Raw genomic sequence first — 27,502 nt, 5'->3', positions numbered from 1 at the left:
CAAATATATGTAAAAAAAAAAAAAAAAAGATACAACAGGGTGTCTACTGAGTTTCAATTTCAAAATTCCAGTATATTTTCAGTATATTCAGTATAACTATCAGCAAAATTCCAGTACCTAATACAATGATATTTTTAAAGTTCTTTAGGAATAATCACACTCTTGATTTCAGGTTTGTAATTTCTTTTACCAACAAATGAATATTTTATTTTTAATAATTTAGTTTGCCTTGATTTCTTTGAAATACAAATGATTAGGTATATGTAGATGCTCATGAAAGCGCTAAAATCTTTACACAAGCAATGTGCCACATCCATACCAAGCATCATTAAAACTGGTCCTCAGTTTCCCATCATTGGGCATACTTTTACTGACTTTACTGACTAGTTTGCAGCCTGTGTACTGTACTTAAGCATTGCATGTAATATAATGCATCCATTGTTATTATACGTGAGGCATTGGAAAAAAAAAAAAGTGGAAACTAAAAACAGTATTAGTAGAAAGGGGAAGTTAGTGACTATCTGCAACCCCAAGAGAGATGGCGTCACTTCTTAACGCCGGATCATTAAGGAAAATCACAATTTATTATTTCAGTAACTGTACTGTATTAGGTAAATATTGTTGTTCTATAAAATCACTTTTTTCATGATCTGAAGCTCAATTTTACTACTTTCCTTTGACCAACAACCTCAATTCATGACTTTCATGGATCGTAGACATCCTGCTCGGAGGCCTGATACAGTGAGCCAAGAGCATTATTTGTATTATATAAATGTATTATTCAGTTATATTATAACTTATATAAATAATTGTGTATTATTCTATTCTAGTTATAATGCAAGATTGTTATTCCCTGGACTTTTGGAGTTCAAAAATACAGGGTAGATTATAAAGAATAATAATTACGGCCCTGATTTTTATGTGCTAAAAACTGTAAAATATTTATTTTTTATGTTCTAAAAATGAAAAAAAAAATCTGCTAAAAATTAAAAAATATTTAACAAAAAATAACAAGGAAAAGTCGGGAAAACGCCCCACATAAGAAAAATAAACACTGGTGCTTTTATAGCTCCTATTCATCAGATGTCGAAATTCCATAGATATTGCAATGAATAACTAACATGTTTTCCAAATTGTCTATAGTAAAGCTAAGCCTATTGTCACAGAAAAATGCCTTATATCGAGAAAAGGAACGTTCTACATCACACGATGTTAACCACGCGTATTGGAAAAGGGACATATAACGAATATTCACTCCAACTTAATCTGTGTTTTGGCCTTCCAATACTTCAGATATTTTACATAGGGTTTTATAGCCAATGTTTTTCTGAAACAAATTCTTATTATTTTTCTTACGACTTCAGCTTTCGAAGCAGAAAGAACATTCAGCTTTCTTTCAGTGCACTGTACTTCTTTAACCGAAGTACTCAATAAAACTCTCGTAGTTTCTTTATAGAATGAGTCAAGAAACCGAAGTTGGCAATATGAAAGCCAAGTCACATTTCAAGCCACTGTTACTTACAACTTCAATGGATGAAGCTTCATCTGGGTTTAGTTTAGCTATTACAGATACAAACGCTTTAAAATACCCCGCATAACATAGTACTGCACTATGCCAGGTACTTCACCAAGTGATTACGGGTGTTGGTTGAAGTGAAAGATTGGGATTTGTTTTTGTGAAAAGTTCAATTGTAGTTGGCAATTTTACAATTTTTTCCCCACTTGACACTAACTTGTCCACTTCAGGATAAAGTATTCGAATTTTCTTTTTCCACACAGTCGATATAGGGCGTGCACGACACATGTCATATAAATCATATTAGGGTAGCATACAGAAAAAGTATCACCAGTTTTCCTCATATAAGGAGCACCATCAGTCAGATAAAGCAAAACATTGTCATATTTCAAACCATTCGGCCGCAAAATGTGCGAAGATTCGTTGAACAGCCTGGCAATTGTCACGTGATTCGTAACTGAAAGTTCTTTAGAGGCCAGCAAGAAATGTTGTTTGGAAAATATTTCATCATTTTTCACTACACCTACTATAACATTTACTACTTTTCTAACACTAACAGAATCACTAGTTTCATTAATGTTCATCCATTTTTTATTTTTTATTTATTTTATTTATTTATTTATTTATTTATTTATTTTTAGTTTCCACATACGGACCTAATGTATGTTGATGTTTCTTATTAGCACTTAGGTAAATAGTTTTTCCGAAGCGTTGACTCATCTGGAGGACTTAAGTTCGTATATTTGGTAAGAAATTTCGGAGTTCGGGATTGTTTACCTTATACAGGGGTATGTCAGCAGAAACGAACGCTTTACATAAATCTAAATAGTACTGTGTATTTTTTGTGACGCTGGAAGATGAGGATGCAGTAGGTACTCCGATGAGAACTTGTCACGATGAAACATGTGACAAGCAGCGATATGTTAATACCTGATAAGTGTTGCACTACTTGGGTACGTTGATCTGCACTTACACGTTTCGAACACGGTTGACAAAATAAGATTTTACAGTCCGTGGTATAAATGTTTCTAAATTCCAGTACATAGTTTTCTGAACGTTCACGCACACTGGATTTCACTTTGGGCATCGTTAATTCACAGATCCAAAAATATGAATTCCTCCACTGTACGACAATGAGTCAATTAACAAGAGTCTCAGAAGTTGTCTCTGTATATAAGGCAATAGTGTCAAATGTCTAGACTGAAACGTGATAATGTTACGAAGGAAAGAGACGTTTGGCATCAAAAAGCTTCCGGTAAAAGAGTGACAATTCCGTGGGATTTTGAAGCCGAACTGGAAGGCCTAGCATCACCACGACTGACAAATCACGTGATGGTGAAGCCAATGATAACGCACTGTAACGAAACCCGTCTTCTTCTTTAGTAATATAAAATATAGTGCTGTGCCTACGATTACCTCCCCTTCACCTACGGTCAATTTTGGCTTCGAAGTACAAAGCGCTCCTTTAGAAGCTCTTTGCTTGGCACAAGTTATCCCAGCGCTCATAAACAGAATTTATGACGACGCTGTTTCTGCAGGTGGGAAAACGCTTGTAACTACGATGGATATATTTATGTAGCCTATTCTCTTCCCGATGTTAATTTCTTTTGAGAGAAAGAGAAAAGAGCAATTCATTGTAAAATTTAGAATAAAATAACGGAAAATTATTAAAAATATGTATTTATTACAAAGATGTCCAAAATATTTATTTACATAACTTTTTCATAAAATATGTTTTTCATGAGAAATAAAATTTGTAATTTACACATGCAGACTCTTAATTAGGATAATAAACTTTGTTTTGGGTTTGTACGTGTTTGGGAAAAAAATATGTTTTTACATACAAATCCGGACCTTAATGATAATATTTGTATATTTCATAATTTTTCCAGTATGTGGATCAAAATTCCAGTATTTCCAGTATCAAAATTAAATTCCAGTATTTCAAGTATTTCCCTCAGTATCAGTAGACACCCTGTACAATATTCGGCTACTTAACAATCAAATTAGTAACACGAAATAGCATCGTAATAATTAGAAATATGTAACGAACATAGCTACGGGAAAGCACCCATTAGCAAGCAGTACAGTTGTAAGAAATTGCATACATTTTCAAAAATTCCACCAGTAACATTATTCCACCATTTTCTTGCTTTTAGTGTACTGCTTGTCGGAGTGATTCCTCACGATTCTCTTCAGCTTTCAAAGCATTCATAATACTCCTACGGGTTCATCACGAGTATATACTCTTATTTACACTTCAGTTTTCATCCGACTCCATAAACAAAAATCTAAGGCAATTTTGGTGGCCAGTTAGCGGGATCCGACTACCTAGCCACCGGTTTAATAAATGATTAATGAACTATAAGACGCACTTTAATTTTTAAGCAATTAAAAAAAAAACATAACATTCAGTTTTTCGCAGAGTTTACGGTCTGTATATTCTGGTGGCGGGGCGGGAGGGAGAGACAGTGTTACCAAGCTTATGAATCGCCGCAACTCATGTTCGTCGCATCGGAGCGCTGCTGCTGCCAGTTGAATCCAATGTTGCCAGATAGAGATAGGTTTCCCGCGGCATCGAGTATATGGCCATTTTTAAGACTGGCGGGAATTTTAAATCAAACACGGGACATTTTTATATTAATTTCGAATGTAAGACGCACATGAATTTTGGAGGCAATTTTTCGAAGAAAAAAGTGCGTCTTACAGTCCGTAAAATACGATATGTATATTTCTTGTAGCCAAGGGAATTTCCTCCAGTTGTACCACATAATTTTGCAAAAACTGAAGTTAATTATGTCCTGTTATACATTCATTTAAAATAACAGGGTCGAGAAGCACACAGTTGCACACCACACACTTACTGAGAATCTTATTTGGAAATGTGTTTCCACTGTTTCATGATGGTTACTGCTTGATTATCGATGAATATTATTGGTGTTGTTGATGTCATTTCTTATGGAAGTTGCTTTGTCAGCAAATAACACTAGAAAAAGAAAGTCACGGTGAGCAATTACCTACTAATAAATAAAATTCTAAATGTTTGGTACTACCACGAGGCTGCAGATGTTGCACACGCTGTAAATGGAATGGGTACAATTTTTCCTGGTGTAATATTTCAATTATTCGTATTTGTGACATACCAAATCGAGCAGAAAGTCGTTTCATGCTAGTGGAACACCTCATTCGAAGAATACACATGAGAACTTTGAAACATTCCACATTCAAGCAAAGAATTGCATGCATTCACAATAACTCTATTATCCTGAATTCTTCTGATTGAGAAACGTCTAGATACTTTTTCCCAGCAGTGGATGCACTTCCATCACAAAAGCCACACGCACAAACCATATCTACATACTTGGTATACTCGAAAATATAGGACATTTTATAAAAAACGCGATTTTTTTTCCTTAACCGTCTACCAGAGTGGTCAACTATTAGCCATGTTGATAGAACTTCGCAGCAATATATACCAAAAACAAGGACTCTAATCAATGTTAAATAGCCAAAGAGTGTAATTTTCCTTGCATGTGTACTTACAACTGTTGACTTTATTATTATTCTGTTGTGTAATAAAACACTGACACTCAATTCGTAAGCGGCATGCGTACATCGAAATTATGATTTTCTTTTCTTTCTTTCTTTTTTAATTATTATTATAGGGTACTGTTAAGGCAAATAACATGCGATTTTCAAAACATGTTAGACACAATAATGCAGTAGCTTTTCAAATGTTTTATTTTGTTTTGGCGATATGTTTCTACTGAAAACCGAAAAATGTTAGAAAAAAATTCAGGGGGAGGGGTTAAAATCTTCCTTACTTTCCTCTCGTAGACAATATTCTAAATTACTTCATACTCACAGAAAACTCATTTTACCACTATTGTAACGTGATATAATTTGTACCATTATACCAAATACAGAATGTGCGAAAAAACTTGAGTGAAGCGCAAAATGCCCCTCCCCCGCATAGGACTTTTTTTTTTTTTTTTTTTTTTTTTTTTTTTTGCTTAGAATGACTTTCTCTACCACCTCCTGCAATTTTGACATTTTCTCCCCGGACATCCCGAATTTTCATGGTACTCTGTTGAATTCCTTTTATTTAGTTTGAACAATGTCTAACTGGTTAAAATAATATTTTTAATTAGTGACTTGGTATTGATTCAATCATGGTCAACACTCATTAGTTAACAGTGGTGTGTCAATTATTACATGTAGTTACTTGCCAAGTAATAAAGTTGGGTATATCTGCGTTTCCGAATGTTTATCATTATCGGAGTTTCGTTCAGCAATATATGCGATTTATCAAAAATTTTAACTTGAATGAAAGAAATATGCATTAATTCTGAATTCTTGTACTTCCAACAATTTCAAAACCTATTTCACACCTTAGTGTGTTTTGTGTCCACGTAAGTTTCTTAGCTACAATGTGAATTTCCATGCACGAGTTAAAATCCGAATCTTCTTACAGAAAGAAATAATAGTTTTTCTGCGCAGTTTTGTATTTCAAATTTATTTATATAATAATGCTATAGATGTCTAAATCAGTGATCATTTCAGATTATTCTCCAGGCAGAAATTATAAAACCCGGGGATGGAAAATAGTGGGGTACGGTTAGTATACTTGTAACCCACATTGAGTATGAAGAGGGGAAGGATAATGGGGAGGGGGCCACAGGGTACCACCTGAAATTAATTGATTGTAAAAAATTTAGCATCACTTTTTCAGTATCGGACACGCTATATGGGACATGGACCTATAGTTTACAGTGTAATACAAACCACTATAATGCCTTCCAAGTTTCTAGTGGTCCCCCATCAGGAAACGAATCCGAGGCTACGTGCATCTTTGAGGCCAGGCTAGGCACTAGACCAGAAGGAAACCTCGCCTGAAATCATACTGGTCTAACATTAACGAAGCATACATATTGCTCCGACTTGTATGGAATATTATAATAACGCGAAACGGCTGAGATCGTTGTATAGATTATATCTTTTAACCATTCCTATAATGTCCTCCGATGCCTCACATTGGTAGTCTTACCTATAGTATGCTGCAAATAAAGTTTTGACGAATACCTCCCATAACGATTCACTGGCATAGAGAAATATATGAGGATTTGTCTGCGATTACCAGCAAGTCTTGAATTTCACTGCTGCAATATAAGCTGCATTTCACTGCTGCAATATAAGCTGAATTGGAGACAGGTAGTGCCATAGAAATCAACAACAGTACTCAAAAATGTCTTGAACTGGTGGGAATTAAACACATACCTTCCTAGCTTTAAAAAGTCTGAAACAACTTGTCTTCTACATTGCAGAGCTTACAGTATTAACAAAACAAAACAGACCAAAGCACCAATTATAAATTAATAACACTTGTGTAACCGTTTCGGCAATGTAACATCCTTCATCAGACACGTTAGCTGATGAAGGTAACGTTGTCTAACCTGTTTGATGAAAGTTATGTTACATTGATGAAACTGTTACACAAGTGTTATATGTAATTGGTGCTTCGGTCCATTTTGTTTTGTTAATACTGTGGACTATTTCCAAGGCTATAATGAACAAGATGCAAAACTTAACGACTTTACAAATATCTCTTAAAAATTAAATAAAATAGTTACACTACCACGACTTTCAGAAGTTGTTATCTGAATTGCAGTAGAAAATATTCTTAAACTTATTTAAGCAATGCGCACATTAGAGTTCAAAACTGAAAATAATTTTGTTTACTGTCCACATATAGAGCCCAACAACTAAAGGTCTGCGAGGATATAAAATATCGCAAACGCATTTGCAACAAGACCAGCGTCCGCAACAACATCGCTATGCATCCGCAGATAATGAGTTAACAACATTTATTGTTTATCTGTTCTACAACAATTTTGATTTAAGAAATAGTTTTTAATACAATAACTGTAAATATCATATTTCTAGTTTCCTGAATGATATGAACTCAAGCAAACTACGCTAAATTCAATCCTTTCCGATTGTAGGTCATCTAATCTAAATAGAACACAATAAAATTTAAAATAAGGAAATTAACAGAAAAGTAATTCTTCATGTTTTCTCACACGCAAATTTCCGGCAAGAAAATTATCAAATTGTTAATACAGTATCTGTGGAGTATATACATATATAATTATGTGTGTATGCATGTAATTTCCTTGCTTATAAGGCATATTCGTGTTCAAAATGTAAAAGTGAAAAGCAGATACAATGTTCTTGAGAAAGAAAACAAGCCACCTTAACCGAACGCGAATTAAATCACATGAGCATTTCGTATTTATTATACAATATTAAAAAGCAAAGAAGAAACGACTCCAATCCAGCAAACTTATTCTACTGTGGCGGTTTTATCACAACAGTAATCACATGTCAATGCAAAAACTCATTAATTTAATAATTCATCAAAGAGTGATTATCTGAAAATTTCTTCTCTTTTCATCTACATCCAAAATATTGTTCGTTACCGCAAAGAACATAAAAATAGATCTGCAAAATGTTATAGTGATGCATAAAACCACCGTTATATCTGTGAATGTCATCATCCATGCAGACCCCTACCAGTAACAATATTAAAATAAATTGAACATTTTCCAAAACAGAAAGAAATTAGTTTTCAAGTTTTTTTATGTATGAACAAGTGATATCATGCGTGAAATGTATTTTTAAAAAGCATACCTTTATAAAGAGCCAATATGCGAGATATGTTTATAGTGGAGCACACAATAATAGCAGTTAATGTAATCCATGCAGTCTGCTGCAAGTAGTGCAAACCTTTATCCTGAATTAGAAATTTAAACCAGAGCTTTTGAATAGCATCTACTGTGATTGCTCCATGCACACAGATTAAAGGGTAAATTGGAAACAGAAATCTCTCCTCCTATAGAAGAAAAAATTGTTCCTATTACTATTTACTTTTTACGTATACGGTAAATTCCAATAAAAAATATACATAAATTTTATCAAATTAAAATGTAAGACCAGCGCTTGAGATTAGAACAGGTTTTTCTCAAATACAGGGAAAACATTCTTCATCAACTACTTATTGCCACAAGTAGGCTTCTAATTAATCTGTTAAAATTAATGAATAAATTTATTAAAAGTGTCGTTTACTTTTAATCAATTCCACTTTCCGAATGAATTTTTAATTCATAATCGTTAAAAAAATTGCTAACAATTAAAGATGAATGGTATTTTTTTTTCTTGACAAACATGTGAAGCGGATATTCTGCAAGGACTTTTCTGCGGTCGATTTCAAAATCTTCATGGAGGTTTCATATTAATAACTTGCGTAAGTGGATTACTGCAAGCCTCTTTTTAGAAGTGATCTTTAATTTTCCTTGAAGTTTGGGTCAATGTCCCTTTTCGTCAAAGATGGGTAAACCAGTGCTGTAATATTTGGAGGGGATGGACAGAATCTATGACCATACCTAGTTGGTACCATAGGGGAAGAAGATACATTGAAAATGAGGCCAGGCATACCTTGAAACGGATTGTTTTGGTACTTATTTTCAGGATAGACGGTAAACACGGTTTTCCTTCTCTAGATATTAAGTATGCATCCTACAGTTTCCGTAAGTGAATATAGTGCTATAATAGTTTCCGTTTTACGCACGCAAAATCTTACAGAACTATAATGAGCTTTCATTGTCATATTACTCATTCTGTCTATGTCATATACATAAAACATGTTTTAACCATTATTTGGTAACGGATCATTTCGGATTTATTACCTCCACATTATTGTTTCTTTCTATGCAGTGCAGCGGTCACATATTTTTCTAAACGAATTTTACAATCTCATTTGGTTACTTCAAGTTAAAGGACAGCTGGTGGCAATGAAGGGTCTTGTTTGAGTAAATTACAATGTGAATACCATTAGCTACAAGGCCGGAAAAGGTGAGAATAATAGGGGGAAAATAAGACGTGTTGAATTAACTGATGCTGAATATTTACGTCCTGCAAAATTTTCTGTCTGATGGATTTTCTGACCTCAAACAAGGAAATCAATAGAACAGCACTGTTCTCTCGTATACCAAATAACAATTATTTCCCTAGCTGTAATGCTGATGTTACAAATCAATACTTAAATTTTCGACAATGCAGAACAGCACTCAAGAATTCTATCATTCTACTTGCAGATTCCTGTAATTTGTGAATTTCCTTTAAACTTCTAAGCTTTTGACTTTTTCCTGGCGTCTTAGTCACGAAGGTTAAAAGCAAGAGAAAGAATAGAAACATCAAGGAATAAAAATGGAATGACTCACCAAGGGAAGAGTTGTGTTGTACGGAAACACGTTGTCAAGTACGTCAGTAATCTCCAGATGAAGATGATGCAGACTAAAATATGGCGGAGCCAATTTGTACGCCTTTCTTGTTCCTTGTTAGAAGGTTGCCAACGTATGTTATTATTTTTGTCGTCATGCCAATGCTGTAAAAATTTTGTAATTACCGCCTGCCATTCGTCATTCAACCACCCTTGTCTAAATTTAATTTCAATTCTTTTAAATGAATAAATAAATTTTAAAAAACCGTCTCTCTACTTCATTTCTAGCTCCAAATAAAACTTTTGAATCTTCTACCCTGGGTTGCGTTTCTTTTAAATGTTTCGATAAACGTGACACCGGATTTTCCGCTTTTGAATCTCTAATATGCTCCTTTACTCGGACTTTTAAATTTCTTTTCGTTTTGCCAATACAACTTTCTTGGCAGCTTCATTTTATTCCATAAATACTCGATTTTTCACTGGAATTCGAGTAATAACTCCTAAACTGGATAATGTTCTTTTTCCAAAATTTGTGTGTGGGGGGGTGAGTTTCAAGGCTATACTAAAACCGTATTGTGTATAGATTTTATTTAATGTAGTTGTCAATCTGGGAAAAATAGGCAACGCAACCTTTTTTTTTTTTTTTTTTTTTTTAATCGGTTTCAGTTTATCGGAACTTAAATTCCTTTTAACCTCATTATACCAATTATTTAATAATGAAGCTGGCTATCCATTAAAACTACCAAGCTCCATCAGATATTCAATCTATGTCTGTAAATCTGTTTTTAAGAAAGTAAGACGTATGGCATGCGAAAAGAAATTCTTCCAAATGTTAGCTTTGGTACCTGCTCAAAGTGCAGATTTACAATGAATGTACTGTGTACCGGCTGTGGGCTTGTGGTGGACACTGGTGACGAATTTATTGTTATATCTTCTTATATTAAGGTCTAAGTACGTAAGACTGCCGTTCTTCTCTTTCTCCACGGTGAATCTCAAATCTTAATCTCATATTGTTCAATTCTTTTAATAAGTAATCCAGCTGTGAATTATCCTAGGTGCGTTACCCCCCTCCCCCACATTCAAATGGTAGAATATTTTATAGTCGTCTGTTATGTGCGTCTTATGTGCGCTTATGTGTGCACATATTTACATACGAAAAGGATAATAGAAAATGCACTCCAGGGTAACGCCTGAATGCGACATTCGAATCCAGACTTCATATTTCTGTGTCAAGTAGTATTCCATATGTGCGCTTATGTGCGCATAAAATTTCCATTTGGGCGCGCACAGGAACGAAGAAAATCCGTAGACAAAAATATACAAAAAATTCATGACTTGCTCTAAATCAAAGAAAAACAACTTGAGATTTCTGTAGCAAGAAATACTCCATTACGTACGCCTAAGTGCACATAATACAGAGGTTGTTCAGCGTACATTTGGCCGATTTCGTTCCTTCCCCCTCCCGGGCAGAATGGACTCACCCGACCTGGCTCGTGGCGTTCTGCAGTGCTGTGCAGTGTCTTCCTGGGAACGGAGTTGTTTTTCCGCGCGGACGACAATAACGCAAAAAATAGGACCATTGTTGTGAGTGTTGTGTTAAATTTGTTTCCAAGTATGTGGGTTTCCGCTCTGTGACCAAAATGCCGCCCAAACTAAGCCGGTTTTGGGAAGGCTATGTTGCGGGTCTTTATCACGCCCACTTTAGTGTTTTTATCATTAGAAAACAGTGCAAGAAGAATTTTTGCAACATCAGTTTAAGTGGAATAAAAAATGTTATTAAAAAGTACAAGGGCAACGAAGCTCTACTATTTGGATCACCAACGAAGTTACCTAGGAAGCGGGAATGCACCAAAGCCACCTCCACCATGCAGAGGAAACTTCGCAAAATGGCAATGCAAGAAAAACCGCCAACACAAAGGTGTATGGCTAATCGTCTTGACGTGTCTTTGGGGACTGTGAGCCGGACGTTACACCATCAACTCAAGCTGGAAAAAGTCATGAAAGCTTGCGGCCATCTTCTCGCGGATGCCCACAAAAGGATGGAAAGTGAAACGCCCTGAAGCTGTACGAACGGCATCTGGCAAAACAAAGCTGGATTTACGTCTTAACGCTCGATGAAGCATGGATTTACCTTTCCGACTGCGGCAAACCGAGAGCCATCATGTTCCGAGAGAAAGGCGCCAAAAACTTCAGAAGGTGGGTCCGTGACACTAAAGAATCCTTTCCAAAAGAGTTTATGGTCGTTACTGGCTACTGTTACCGAGGTAAACTGAAGATTCGTAGGGTGGCGAAGAACTGCAAAATAAATTCACAGTATTTTCAGGAGCAGATCATGCGGCCGATCTACGAGCATGAGATTCCAACAATGTACGGAAATGACGCCAATCTGGTGCGCATTCACATGGACAAGGCCTCATCACATACCTCACGATCATCCCTCGCATTCTACAGGGAGATGGAAGAGGCAAGTGGTATACAGGTGATACCTTTCAATGAGGTACCTGTTAAATCTCCAGATGCAAGTCCTATGGACTATTGTGGATTTGGATTGCTGAAGCGGGCTTTGGGAAAACGGCACGTGACAACTGTGGAAGGACTTTGGAAAGCTGTGCAAAGGGAATGGGACAAGATTCCCCTCACAGTTCTTTAGAGAACCCTATTACAGTGGAAATTACGCTGTCGGGCTATTATTAGGAACCAAGGGGAAAACATCGAGCACTTACGGACCTGGCGCCATGGATTCTTCTGAATTTTTAGGTAAGTCGAAATTGGCCAAATATAGAATGAACAACCTCTGTATTTTTAGTGTGCGGATAAACAAACGCAAGATGTATCGTATTGAAAAATGTAAATCAGTGAAGTTCAAAGGGCGCACTTAAAGCAATGAAATAAGACAGAAACTAGGAACAACATTTGTTCTTATGTACGTCATATTTGCCCTTATGTGCGCTCAATATTAACCCATGAAAAACCACTAAAGTGCATCCAATGTAACGCTTCAGTGCGACATTTGAACGTAGCCTTCATACTTATGTACCAACTAATATTTCATAAGTGCGGATATCGGAAGAAAGAAAATACATCTATAAAGATATTCAGAAAATTCATGACACGAATAGCAAGTTGAGAGTTGTGGAGCAAGAAATAATTGCTTGACGTATGCATCATTTAGGCTGCGATCTGATGGGGGTTGAGCATGCATGGAAAGCCTAACGCAATTTTATTTCTGATTATTGTTATAGGCACTATAGTGATCGTGAAAACCGATGTCGTCACCCCCAGCGTGGTCGACAACTTGAGGGGAGGAGGGAAAAGAGGTGGGGCGCAGAAAATCGTAGACCTTCACGTGGCGGTCTTAGTATCCCTTCTAATTGTCACATGGATATGAGCCATACCTCGTTGGAAAGCTTATAGAACACAAATTCCGGCGAGGTAACTTTTGAGCCCCCAATGCCCAACACGTAAAAGAAGAAGAAGAAGAAAAAAATTTGGAAGAAAAACTAATTTTTGTAAAATTTGTGGGACGCTGGCAACATTGTTGTTTGTCGTACGCAGGAAAAAAATAATTTCACATGTACGCTATACATAGAGAACAATCATATAATAAAATGAAGGGCGTAAATACAATAACAAGAGAGATAAAATTTCGGAAGTACCTACTTCCGATGGTTACTCGGTACATATCTTTGGATGGATTGTCGTCACGTTGGCAGCCCTAGCGACGCCCCTATTTGTCACAGGGACATGAACTATACCTCTTTGGAAAGCATATGGGACACAGATTTCATAGAGGTAACTTTTGTGCTCCCCCTGCGTAAGATAAACAAAAGTGTTGCCAGAGCACCACAAACTTAAAATCGTGTTTTTAATTTTTGTTTCTTTTTCTTCTTCTTTTACAACTTGGGCATGGGGACATAAAAGTTATCTAGTTAGAATCTGTGTTCTCTAAGCTTTCCAACAAGGTATTGTTCATGGTCCTGTGACTAATAGAGGCGTCGCTAGGGCTGCCAGACAACGTGAAGGTAGACGACAAATATACAAGGGGAGTGGAGAGTGGTACGAGCTTCCCAATTTTTATCTGCCTTGCTATTGCACCAACGCCCTTCATTGTTTTCATATGACTGTTCCTAATGTCTGTCGTACCTGTGAGATTTTTTCCTGCGTACGACAAATAACAGTGTTGCCAGAGTTCCTCAAAGTTCAAATATGAGGCTTTCTTTTATAAGAAAATATACAGTGGAGAAATGGGCAGATTCAATACCCCCCACTTCCCCCTCGTAAGCCCAATGATTAAATACAGGGTATCACTAGTTAGAATATTGATTTATTTTATTGATACCAAATTTTTATGCTTGTAGCTCCTTTGGGATAAGTTTAAAGACATTTTGAGTTTGGTATGGATTACAATTTTTGAAATGCATCTTTAGTTGTAAAGCCATTATCATATTGTTAATACATGTAACTGAAATACACAACTTTATTTGCATTTATCTTCATTTGTTGAACATTTGTGTTCCTGATGTTAATCCAGCCAATTTCCAGTGTTTGGTAGTTTTGAAAACGGAAACGACAGTGACCTAAAACATGAAGATCAATTAATAAGAACGTATGAAAACCTGAAAACTAACCAGAATGAAGCGCACACAAGAATTTTTCTTCATGCGTTTGATTCAGTTAGAAACAAAGGAAGTGTAAACCTGATAATTCACAGTCCAGAAACGGGTGTGTTCGTGTTAGCCGTATCATACTGGCATGATTTGAAAGACGTCGGTTGCGAGAGTGTGTGGTAAGTCGCTGGTGTTGGAGAAAGGAAAAGAGGTTTAGGATGTCATATAGCTTCAGAAGCACTTGAAATAAAATTCTCCTAAAGTTTACCAGCTCTTCATGACTTTACAGTCTGTAACTCGACGAGCAAAGTAGGAAACAAACAGTCTGCTTTCAGTTTAGCAAGAAAATCGGATTGTTTTACATGTGCTACAGTTGTTACAGCAACAAAACCTGAATGATATCTCAACTTCACCAACTAGAGCTTGTCTATTTAAAGATTAAAAAAAAAAAAAAAAAAAAAAGAAACCCTCTTGTGACGAAAGTAGATACATTCACTTCCTACAATCCCCATCAGCAATTAATGACATTGTTTGTTTACCGTTCACCTCCAACTATTTCGGACATGTACTGACATGCACAGCTCAACTCTACTATTGGAATAACTCCGCCATTCCGTCTGCAGAGCCTTTAGATTTAACCAAGTTTGTTTTTTTCTTAGATGACAATAAAACCTTACGTCCACTTCTGATGACACAGCCTGCTACATCTTAATTCCACCTTGCACATGCAAAACCAACCTGCAAAACATTGTCTTGCAGATGTTTTGTCAGTAAGTCGTCTTGCTGCAGTTATTGTGCTTGTAAGGACAATCGCAAAAATCCTGTGACAAAATATCTCTGCGAAGAAGCCAATAGTGACTAAGTAAATTATACCCAAATGCAATAATTAAGAACAAACCATTAGTATTAGATTTATCTTTTAAATTGATATGCAAACTTTAGGGTAACAGTTACCATACGTTAGGCCTTAAGTGATTCATGCTTAGTTAAAAAGGTGGAAATTTTGAAAATCATTAACAATTCGTTTGTGAAATTAAGAAGTGTTATTAAACAACACGTAAAATTGTGGAACTTATTTGTCATTGAAAATTGGCTGGATTAAGATCAGGCACACAAATGTTCAACAAATGAAGGTAAGTGCACATAAAGTTGTAATACTATTTTTTTTTAGTTACATTTAATAACAATATAATAACAGTTTTACAACTCAAAATGCATTTCAAAAACTGTTACCCATAATACCAACTCAAATTATCTTTAAACTTATCTTATTTGTCCATTTCTCCAGTGTATATTTTTATATTTTCTTATGAAAGAAAGCCACATATTTGAAATTTGAGGAACGCTGGCAACACTGTTATTTGTCGAATGGAGGAAAAAAATCTCACATGTACGCCAGACATTAGGAACAGTCATATGAAAACAATGAAGGGCGTCGGAAGCTCGTACCACTCTCCACTCCCCTTATATATTTGTTGTCTATCTTCACGTTGTCTGGCAGCCCTAGCGACGCCTCTATTAGTCACAGGACCATGAACAATACCTCGTTGGAAAGCTTATAAAACACAGATTCCAACTAGATAACTTTTGTGTCCCTATCCCCAAGTTGTAAAAGAAGAAGAAGAAGAAAATTTTAAAAAATTGAAAAACAATTTCTAGTTTGTGGAGCTCTGGCAACTCTGTTGTTTCTGTTACGTAGGGGGCACAAAAATTAACTCTCTGAAATCTGTGTCCCATATGCTTTCCAAAAAGGTATAGTTCATGTCCCTGTGACAATTAGGGGCGTCGCTAGGGCTGCCAACGTGACAACAGTCCATTGAAAAATATGTACCGAGTGACCATCGGAAGTAGGTACTTCCGAAATTTTATCTCTCTTGTTATTGTATCTACGCCCTTCATTTTATTATATGATTGTTACCTATGTATGGCGTACATGCGAGATTACTTTTTTCCTGCGTACGACAAACAACAATGTTGCCAGCGTCCCACAAATTTTACAAAAATTAGTTTTTCTTCCTAATTTTTACCTTTCTTCTTCTTCCTCTTTTAAGTATTGGGCATTGGGGGCACAAAAGTTACCTTGTCGGAATTTGTGTTCTATAAGCTTTCCAACGAGGTATGGCTCATATCCCTGTGACAATTAGAAGGGATACTAGGACCGCCAACGTGAAAGTCTACGCTTTTCTGCGCCCCACCTCTTTTCCCCTTTCCCCAAGTTGTCGATCACGCTGGGACGCGACGATATCGGTTTTCACGATCACTATAGTGCCTATAACAATAATCAGAAATAAAATTGCGTTAGGCTTTCCATGCATGCTCAACCCCCCTCAGATCCTGGACTAATTATTATAAGCTTGTAACTAAAACATATTGCATTGAATAGTCGCCTACATATTAGTTGTGGGTTAGATAAGAAGTAATGTGTCTAACCCACAACTACTTATCGAGCCGACGGTACATAAAGTGTAACTGAATTGAATAGCTTGCTTTACAGGAACCTTGTTGGTGGTAATTTGTCTTGAAATTAATGCCTTGAAGGTAATTGATGAAAGTGTATTGATCGATACATAACATTCAAAATACAGGAAAGGTATGCAAAGTTTTACATTATAAAGGATCGCTTGTAAAATAGTAAAAAATGTCCATTTAAATTCAACTAAAAATAACTTGCAACTACTGTATATTCAATAATACATAAAACGTATGCCATTTATCTTTGCGTTTACGCAATAACATGAAGATATTGAGTAATGAAATGTAAAGTTGGTTAAATTTCTGGATTAAAGTTGTATGATTCCAAAATAGTAATAATTATACAAATGTCTAGCTCTGCGAAGCCTTTAACACCATCATGCCGCACACGAAATAATAATGAAGCCCCATAGTTATAGTATCTTTAGGATTACTGTTAAATATACTTTATATTAATAGTTAATTTACAGTTATTTCAGAGAAACTTCTAAGCATTTACGAATTACCTTTAAGATACAACTTTCACCTTTAACGTGCAAATTGAACATTGCAATACCTGGTAATATCTTAATTACTTTGGTATTATTCTTAATGATCATGCACTGTTTCTTTCGAGTTACTGCTAACCTAAAATATATACAGGGTGATAGGTTATTGCATGGAAAAAATTTGATTGTGAGTAGTTCAGCTTTAAATGAACCATTTATAGACCTTGGAAACATATTTTATATTTAACTTAATAATAGTGAAAGGTACAACATTTTCTAGTAAAAACACTGTAAAAGAAGAAACGTTTCAATACTATAACAGTATCTTCATTAGACGTAATCACAGTTATAAAAATATACAAAACTTAACACCTATATATACAGTCGTGGAAGATAACCTGAACTATTGCCAGCCAATCACTTATCACTTTCCATAAAAATATGCATTTTGTGTCCTGACAGTAGCTAATCACTTTTCATTTCAAATTAAAAAGTTTGTGTCTTAACATCACTTATTCTTGTTATACAAATAAACAATCTTTTCACCTGTTAATCATTTCAGAAAAATATAAAGAAAAAATTGGAAATGACTCACATATGACTCACATAAAAACAAATGATGCTTCATCTTATTCACAGTTTCTATCTTATTGATTTAAGTGAGCGGCCTAAACTACACTGAAGTGCATTTGCAATTACCATATATATTGCATTATTTTGTGCGCACACAGAAAATTTTATGTGCACTTAAGCGCGCATATAGAATTCTACTTGACAACTAAATATGAAATCGTAATTCGAATATCATACTTAGACGTTTCCTGATAGAGTGCACTTTTATCATCGTTTTCATGTGTTAGTAAGTGCGCACAGAAAATGATATTGAGCGTACGTAAGGGCAAATATGACGCACATAAGGACAAATGTTGTTCCAAGTTTCTATCTTATTTCATTGCTTTAAGTGCGCACTTTGAACTTCACTGATTTACATTTTTCAATACGATACATCTTGCATTTGTTTATGCGCACACTAAAAATATTATGTGCACTTAGGCAAACATATGGAGTATTACTTGCTGCAGAAATCTCAAGTTGTTATTCTTTGATTTAGTGCAAGTTATGAATTTTCTGTACATTTTTGTCTACGGATTTTCTTCGTTCCTCTGCGCGCACAAATGGAAATTTTATGCGCACATATGGAATACTACTTGACACAGAAATATGAAGTCTGGATTCGAATGTCGCACCCAGGCGTTATCCTGGAGTGCTTTTCTATCATCCTTTTCGTGTGTAAATGTGTGCGCACATAGGCTGAAATTCCGCGCACATAACAGCCGACTATAAAATATTCTACTATTTGAATGTGGGGGAGAGGGGTGACGGACCAAATTATCCTTGTACTTGAAAACCATATCGTCAACGTATGTATAATATCGAACTGTACCAAGTTTCCGTACCAAGTTTAAAACGACGTTTGACAATACGAAGTTATATATGGCTTTTGAGTGTTTGTATGTACACTCATGTCCAAAATGAATGTCGCATATCTATAACTGTCTTCTTGTAAGAATATAATTTGATAATGATGTTGCAGTGCACTTTAAATACTGATACTATGTGTATAATCTGGAAATGTATATTTATGTTAAATTTCATAGGAAAAGAATTATAAATACGAATATTAGAATGAGTAAAACAAAATGTTGCTAAATGGACAAGAAAGTTTTAATTTCGTTTTATTGTTTTTATTTACTGCTCTTTGGACATGAAATTTGCCATATACATGTCTTTGCCGATTATACACATACTAACATTGTAAGAAATACCGGGCGAATTCGTTATCAAATTATATTCCTAGAACAACATATTTATAGACATGCGACAATAATTTTGGACATGAGTGTACCTAACCGGATATACGTTATTTCTACACACACACATTCGAAAGTGATCTTGACTTCTACTGGGGAAGGTGGAAAGGCGGTTTCTATTATTTTCAATAAAAGGAACTTTTTTCATCCACATTGTTAATCCTTTTGGAAACAAGTGGTGCGCAGTGACCCGAAACTCTTCACGGAGGCAGTTCAGTCTCCGTCATTTTCGTTTGCGTACATGCCAGTATTCTCTGAGTACTCAACTTAGTCCTGAGGGCCGGAGAAAAAGGTTCATTCAAAAATACATTAAATGTTATTTCTCCATCTCCCTTACCCATCTAGAGGTGATGGCTTACTCAATTCACGAAAGTATTACATACAGACAGTCCTTGATTACGTTAATTCGGCATATGTAAATTCATACTTACGTAAGAGATTACCAATAAAAGAAGCATTGCTGAACTGTTATTTATTTTATACTAATTCTAACATCTGCGATATAAGAATATAAGGCTCTGCTAAACCACATCATGAAATTGAATTTTTGTGTTGCAGTATTACAAAATAGGATTATTCTCGAATTTTTCGTACTTTTTTCATACGCGTTTGCATTAAACCTTTTAGATTATAGTACAAATTCGACTGATGCAAAGAGATCCGAAACGATCTCTTTACCTAAGCAGAAGACTGTCTCTATTCTGAATATCTAATCCACTCTGTGTACAATCTTTTTGTTTCAGGAGAAAAGGGCAAGTAGGAGCTGATCTAGTCATCTACAGGTAACTATGTACTATGCTATATATATAAAAGCAACTTCGAGTTAGTGGTGTTCAGGTACTTTGATCGATGAATACTATAAACACCGGGGACATGGTAGTAGAGACTAACTTAAAGACAATTAAACTCGGCTTGTGTAACAGCCCTTACATTTCAAATGACTCTCGATCATCAAAATAATATACATTTTAAACTATGTACGTGTACACACACAAAGATCAATTGAATCGAAATACCTGGAAAAAAGTGCAAATTACCAAATTAATGTGATTTGGTCCATCTTTCGCTCTCAGAACAGATCTGATCTGACGTGGAATGTAGTCATAGAGGTTATGAATAGTAGCAACTATACTATTGCATCATTTCGCGTACAGTGAATCGCTGTTCCATAAGAGAGAATGGACGCTGAAATTCACCGGAATCGTGTCTCAAAAACAAACCACAGATATTTCTCAAACCACGCTGTAACAGCTTCAGCTGTGTTAACTGGCTCATTATTATTCCTGGAATATAGCGTCATTACCAGAAACATCTAGATCATAGGATGCACAAGGTTCCCTAAAATGCCACATAATAACAGGCAGTGGCGTGACGGGTAAACGTAAAAACAGGATCCACTGAAAATCAGTATACTGTCGCCCACAGTATTACAGATCCTCCGCCTTCTCTCACGATTGGGCAAAGACACTGCGAATAATACGCTTCTTGGGTACCTGCCACACGTAAACAAGGCCTCTCTGGTTTAAAATGAAAATAAAGATGAGACCATATCACATATTTCGAATCAGCTGTCGATGTTGTATGTTCGCACCCCTATTGGTGTCGTACTAAAGCGTTATGGTCCCTTATTACCAGCTTCCCCGTGCAATTCGACAATGTATGTCCATGTTATGTAACTCGCGGCGGACTATGATTGTCAACACAGGCTGTGGGAGGTGAGCCTTGAGTTCCTCCGTCACCTGTACCGCAGTCGCACGACAGTTCTTTAAGCTCGGTGGGACTTGTCACTGAGGGTTTTCTTTCAACCACTGTACTTCGCTGATTTTTAATTTAATTTTATTTCTTATTTTTATTTATTTATTTATTTATTTATTTATTTATTTGCAGTGGGTTTTGTAGGTGAACATTGTCCTTCATATCACACCCAACACACCTGCCACTTTCGTCATGTTCGCACTATATAACCGAGCGCTAACTACTAGCCCTATTTGGAAATCAGAGAGCGATCATTTCACATTACCACCGTCTTCTTAAGTTTACCGCACACTGCTGTTTACTGCTTCTCACGTGATATGGAATTTGCCCTACCACATCACTATCAACACAATTGCAGTTGTCAACACAGACATTTGACGTGTTTCTAACTCCAGTTGTTTTCGTTAAATTGATAAGTATCTATATATGTGTGTGTGAGAGAGAGACAGAGATCAATATTTGCTACCAATCAGCAAACTGAATAGACAATAAAATTACTGCTTTAAAGTTTATACCAATGCAATACAAACAACTTTTTGTTCCACATAGTATGCGCGTTACACAAATAACGAATCATACGCGCAGAGACTTTGATTTCTTATAAATACAAAAAGTAACGGAAATGGGCTACATCCATCGAAGTTTATGAAATATTGGACTACGAAACAGTGCAATATAATAAAGACAAAAAATTGGGAGGCCTGCTCACTGAGTAAATCAAGCCATTCTTTGAGTCTAAGAAGAAAGCGTCTGGCTGGTCGAGCTGGTGTGTCTCAGAACACGAAAAATATAACATTGATTTAAAATCGGGAGGACAGCTGTATCAGTGAAAAACTGAGAACAATCTTAAGCGTCGTAGTTCATCAAGCTTTGTCTTAACAGTTTACGAAGGAAACAAGGATTGATATATTGTTACTCAAATTAGCACCATTTCTGAACCAGATAAACTTAATGAGAAATTAGGTTTCCCGGACACTCAAGTACACCAAATCATTCCAGTGAACGAATAAATACTTTAAACTTTTTGGCAATATACTGGCTGTTCCGAATATGCGACCAAATTGTACTTACCAAATAATTAGCAAAATCCAGGACGCCGAGTGCAGCAGTGCTCAATCTGTCTTCCCTGGTTCCAAAAATTAACCGGGCAACACAGTTTTCATAACTTTCCAAAGCCCACTCACAGTTGTCACACGCCTTCTGTCTAAGCCCTTTTAAGCAGTTCAAAACCATGGAAATCAATTGAATTTGCATCTCGAGACTTCACAGATATCTCGTTGAAAAGCATGGTGTGTATTCCAGTAGCCTCCTCTTTATCCTGGTTCAATGCGAGAGACGATCTTAAGGGATATGATGAAGTTTTATCTTGATGGATGAGGACCAGGTTGATCTCGTTTCCTTAGAGTTTGATAGCTCCTGCTTGCAGACGGGCCTCAAGGCCTCCTTCTGGTAGCACTCCGAGTTTTTACAGTTCTTCTCCACTCTGAAAATCTTCAATTTGCCTTGCTGACAGTAGCCGGTGAACACCACGTACTCTTTCGGAAAAGCCTCTTTGTATGCTCGGACTCACTCTGAAAAGTATTTCGCGCTATGTCTCTGTATGTGATGGTTCTTGCTTTGAAGCAGTCGGAAAGGTACACTAACGCGATGTAGTGATGTGCCGCCATCCCTGTCTTTGCCTAGTGACGCTCGTATAGCTCACGAGCGTTACAGCTGCGCATCGGTAAGATGATGACCGTTACCCTTGAATACCTTTTCAAGATTCGTTGTTGGCGCAAAGTGCAATTGATAGTACCCAAAGATACATCAGCCGTCTGTCTTTGAATCAGGGTATCATCTTGCATAACCATTCTACAAAGTTTCGCCTGCATCCTGATGGTGACTTGGTGCACACCCGTGTTCCTGTCCCATTTGTTGAAGAACCGAACCCTGAGACCACATAATTATTATACTTGCCGATCATATTTTTGAATACAATTATTATACCTGCTGATCACATTCTTGAATAAGTCAAGCGAATATCACCACCCTCGTTTTTATACTGCTTCTTGATCATTGAAACCTACACTTACGTCGTAAAGGATTACAACATAACCCTCCCTAAAGCGACTCAATTTTGGCAGCAATATAATTCCAGCGACACAATACACACACTTGGAAAAATTATACGTGTACTCCCAAAACCAGCTGTTTGGGAGAGATTTTCGGCCCAGCGACAAAACATTATCCCCCTCCACAGTTCATACACCACAATGACAGTTGCATCTGTCCAAAGCAGCGCGAATTCATTCTGAGCGAGAAGGTGGGGAGGTCATCGTGTTTCGTCACACATATGAGAAGAGCCTTCCATTAAGAGCATCCTAGTGCAATCTCAAAATACAAATAGTGATAGTCTGTTTACAAACTCTCAAGCATGATTTGAATTATACAGTTACCTAGAAAGATTTCAAATGCGCATTCTGTAGTCTGACACATATTCAATCATTCGCTGATACTTCGTATTTCGACACAGATTCAACCATTTTTAAATAAATTACAGGTGAACATGGTATTGGGAATAGATGTTAAACAAACTGGAATCTTACATTCCTATTGTAGGTTTTGGAGTAGTGGGCACATACTTGTACGTTAGAGATTTAGAATTACATCTAAAGAGAGGATTCACTTTCAATTGTCATTCAGCACAACAGTTTAATGAGAGAAATTATTTTGAACAAATATCGATGCTAGATCGCAATCTAAATTTCCTATATATATCTCGCAAACCAAAGACAACCGATCATGACTAAAATACAAAAAGACGTAGCAATAACAATAGGTATGACAACGTAGTATAGATACATACCTAAAAAAAAAATAAATAAATAAATAAATAAATAAATAAATAAAGTAGCCCCCTTCCCCCCCAGTAAAAAGGAAAACCACATCCGAATCATTATTTCTTATTTTTTTTTCCTCTCTCTAAACGTTTCCCCACAATAACCTATAGCCCTGAAGAAGAAGAAGAAGAAGAATGAGGAGGAGGAGGAGGAGGAGGAGTTCAAACTAAACCAGTGGTATGTTTCAACAGACGAAATATTTTTCAATCCACCAATCATATAAATAAATACATGTATAAAACAACAGAGGAATTTCCCTAGAGAATCAACGCAAATGTTTTCCACCCCACCAAGATATATATATAAAAAAAACAGGTAATTACATTCCATTTTTTTCAACTTGCTTTCTACAGATACATCAAAGATTTTAAAAAACGTTAAAAATGTTTTCTGCAAATCAATTAATAACATATTTTTCCTATTTTCAGGGGTCCATCAAAGGTCAACTTTCTGAAAATCGACGAATGTGTGAATCCATGTTAACTGTTTCTGCTCTTTAGCTGATAAAGAAGTCGGAAGGGGATGCAACAACAAAATTCCAGTAAATGTCTTAAAGCTTCTTCCCCATCGCTGAAAGTATTTTTCAGCTCTATTTCATTATCTAATCAAACTTCTTTGTAGTTTCAGGCTTCGGCAACTTCGCGATGTCATGTAAAGTATGTTTTCCAACCAAGTGAAGCTTACAGCAGTAGCACCCGATCTCTTTTTGGCCACATCCCACACAGCCCTCTCTAAATTCATTATGTCCCCCACTGTCAACTCTTTTCGGTTTGCAAAACTCATTTTATTCAAGCGAATTGTAACTGAAAGAAATAAATGTACAAAGAACAGTACAAAAAAAAAAAAAAAAACCCTAAAAATACAGTAAAACGCTAATACAGAAATAAAGAAAAACAGAAACAAAATATGGTGTTATGTTTGTAACAAAGTATATTTTCGAAACAGCTCAAATATTGCTCTATTGGTCATTAGGGATTTATAAAAGGGATGGTTACGATCTCTTTAATTCATAGTTTTGCAGCCGAATTTGTTTCTAATTCGACACCAGATACACTGTTTTATTTTTTGCAAAATGTCACAATTATTGTTACAATTCATATTATTTTAATGGTAAAAACGATTTCTAAATAGATAAACGCAATACGCTAATAAAATCATAAATTAAGGGGTTCTTCACCATCTTTTCTATATTTATATAAATATTTAAATGTCCTTTAAAAAGTAAAGAGAACTTTTTTATTATTTTTCTATCATTTTTAATACTGAACCTCTGTCTTTTCATTTCATAAATTGTTCAACATACCTGAAATCACGAACTCTTTCCCTAAAAGATATAATTTTTTCCTAGTAGGGCGTACGCCCCACTTTAGGAAAAATGGACCTAGAGAAAATAAAATACATAACAGTGCAAGAGGATGACTTCTTCCTTGACTACGTAGTAGGTAAGTACTTTCATATAATGTTTTGACTGAATCAAGTGTGTGTGTGTGTGTGTGTGTAGAATAAGATAGACTTTAAAATAAATCATGATACAGTTTTATGAGTTGATATAAACTGTAAGCGTATGTGTGTACCATTTCACATTGTATTATTATTATTATTATTATTATTATTATTATTATTATTATTATTATTATTATTATTATTATTATTATTATTATTATTTTCAGACAAATAATTTACGTAAGCTTTCTTGCTCTTTGACTGATTATTTGAATTTCGTGTAAGTAGTTTGTTTCCTCATCCTGCTTCAAGTAAAAATTTTTATTACATCTATGAGTGAATCAAGTATATGTAGAGTAAGATACATATTACGTGTTCTTTTTAGATAAACTTTCAAGTACCGGTAATGAGATTTTAAGTAGGTTTTTTTTTTTTTTTTTCGTGCACATTCTATTTCACGCATATCTGAGCAGACACATACGGATAGAGTGATGATTTGTGGCAAAAACTTAAACACTTTTTGTATATTATTCATTCTATCTTATAACTTTTATACAGATTCAATTTTAACTTCTGTACATACATACACTTAACTCTATTTTTACCCCTGGTCTCCAGCATTTATATTGAGAGAAACATCCAATTACGCATAAAAGGGAGCGAAGAACTGGATCCAAGTATGCGAGAGGCGAAGAAAAAAAAGAAAGGGAGAGACAGCCCTTATGAACAAAATAATATCCAAAAAAATCAGAATTTTCTTAACAATGAAGTAGCAACCATATGTTGTGCAACGTTTCCTTTTGTCCTTCATTTGTTTTTTCTGAAGACAGTATTACAACGATAGCACATATACACACCGAGCGAAGTAGCTCAAGTGGTAGTTCAGGAGGTCGTGGGTTCGACTCCCGCTGCCGACCATCCTGACTGGAGTTTTCCAGGGTTTTCTTCAGTCCTACCAGGCAAATGCCGGGATGGTACCTACTAAATAGGCCCTGGCCGGATACCTTCCCACATCCTTTCCATTGTTATTCTTGTTGTTAGATATCCAGTACAAAAAAATGGCCTTTGAGCTGTATCTGGTGATTGTTAAATAATATATATATATCGTACATAATCGATGAGACTCGTCCGATCTTGATCAAATACTTGATGGGTAGTAGACCTTGACGAACCTAGTATGCATATGAAATATTATGGTGTGCAGGTCTTTGGTTCCAAAAGATCATCAAAGTTTGGTTTTGTATTATCGACAAAAAAATCTTGACGAAATTTGGCATGGTAGTACACATTAAGAAGGTTAACACCGATAGGAAATATTACGGCATGTAGGATGATTTCCGAGCTATAGATTGTCAAATTGGGGTTTGGATTCAGTCAAATTTTCGCAAAAATTCCCTAACTATTATTTAAAACAACAACAGAGGAACAAGTCTGTTAAACGTTAATTTAAGTTATAAGAATGTAAATGGTAAGATGGTTGATTAGCTATGTTGTAGTGCAGTGTGTATTTATAACAAAGATTTTTTAAAATAAATGAATAGCGAATTTTCTCTGAAAAAAGGTAACTTATTACTTATTAATTATCCTGGTGCATCGAATACGCCAGTTAAGAGTACTGAGTAGCAAAATGTTGCTTTAAATTAAATTTATTTTGTACATTTGAATTCCGCAGACCCAGCACAATTTTAAACAGTATATCATCATCAGGGTTGGCGGTTTAAACCATGGCTTAAACCTTGGTTTTTTTTTTCAATAAAATCAACTGGTTTAAATCAAAAAACGAAAAATGTTCGTAAAAGTGTAAATGTTCGTAAAATCTTGATGAACATACATTTGTGGGTTATCACGTTTCACTCCCGTATTATTCGTATTATATTCAGACCTAAATTCCCCATTCTTTACTCAAAGAGATTATAGTGCAAAAGCAACTCCTTTTTTAATAGGTTTATGAATGTTTCTTTTGTGATTTTTTATAGTTTGTTATTATCGTTATGCAATTGCAGTCAAAGAAAAATTCTAAATATTGTTTCGTTTTAAGGTAATTGTTTAGAAATGGGGGGCCAAAATTAGTGAAAAAAGGACGGTTTACAGGAGAAATGAGTTGATAGCGTTAAGAAAATATCGTACACATTTTTGTGAAGGCAGTAGGTAAAGGTAAGTGGAAGTGATTGCCAATTTTATGTCGAGAACAGA

General features: G+C 35.6%; 1 protein-coding gene across 4 annotated transcripts in view; it reads right to left on the bottom strand.

Moving 5' to 3' along the window:
* Alg9 (alpha-1,2-mannosyltransferase Alg9) overlaps window positions 1–27,502 on the bottom strand; it is a 242,119-nt gene that overhangs the window by 62,477 nt on the left and 152,140 nt on the right. For all 4 annotated transcript variants that reach the window (XM_081769334.1, XM_081769336.1, XM_081769337.1 and 1 more), the window contains one exon: window positions 8,207–8,408. In XM_081769334.1, coding sequence (XP_081625460.1) covers window positions 8,207–8,408 — 202 coding nt within the window. The remainder of the gene's footprint in view (window positions 1–8,206; window positions 8,409–27,502) is intronic.

The sequence above is a fragment of the Thermobia domestica genome, chromosome 8 (genome assembly GCF_964235325.1).
Source record: "Thermobia domestica chromosome 8, izTheDome1.hap1.1, whole genome shotgun sequence".
NCBI lineage: Eukaryota > Metazoa > Arthropoda > Insecta > Zygentoma > Lepismatidae > Thermobia > Thermobia domestica.
The sequence above is the reverse complement of the archived record's forward strand: the minus strand, read 5'-3'. Positions and strand labels throughout refer to the sequence as shown.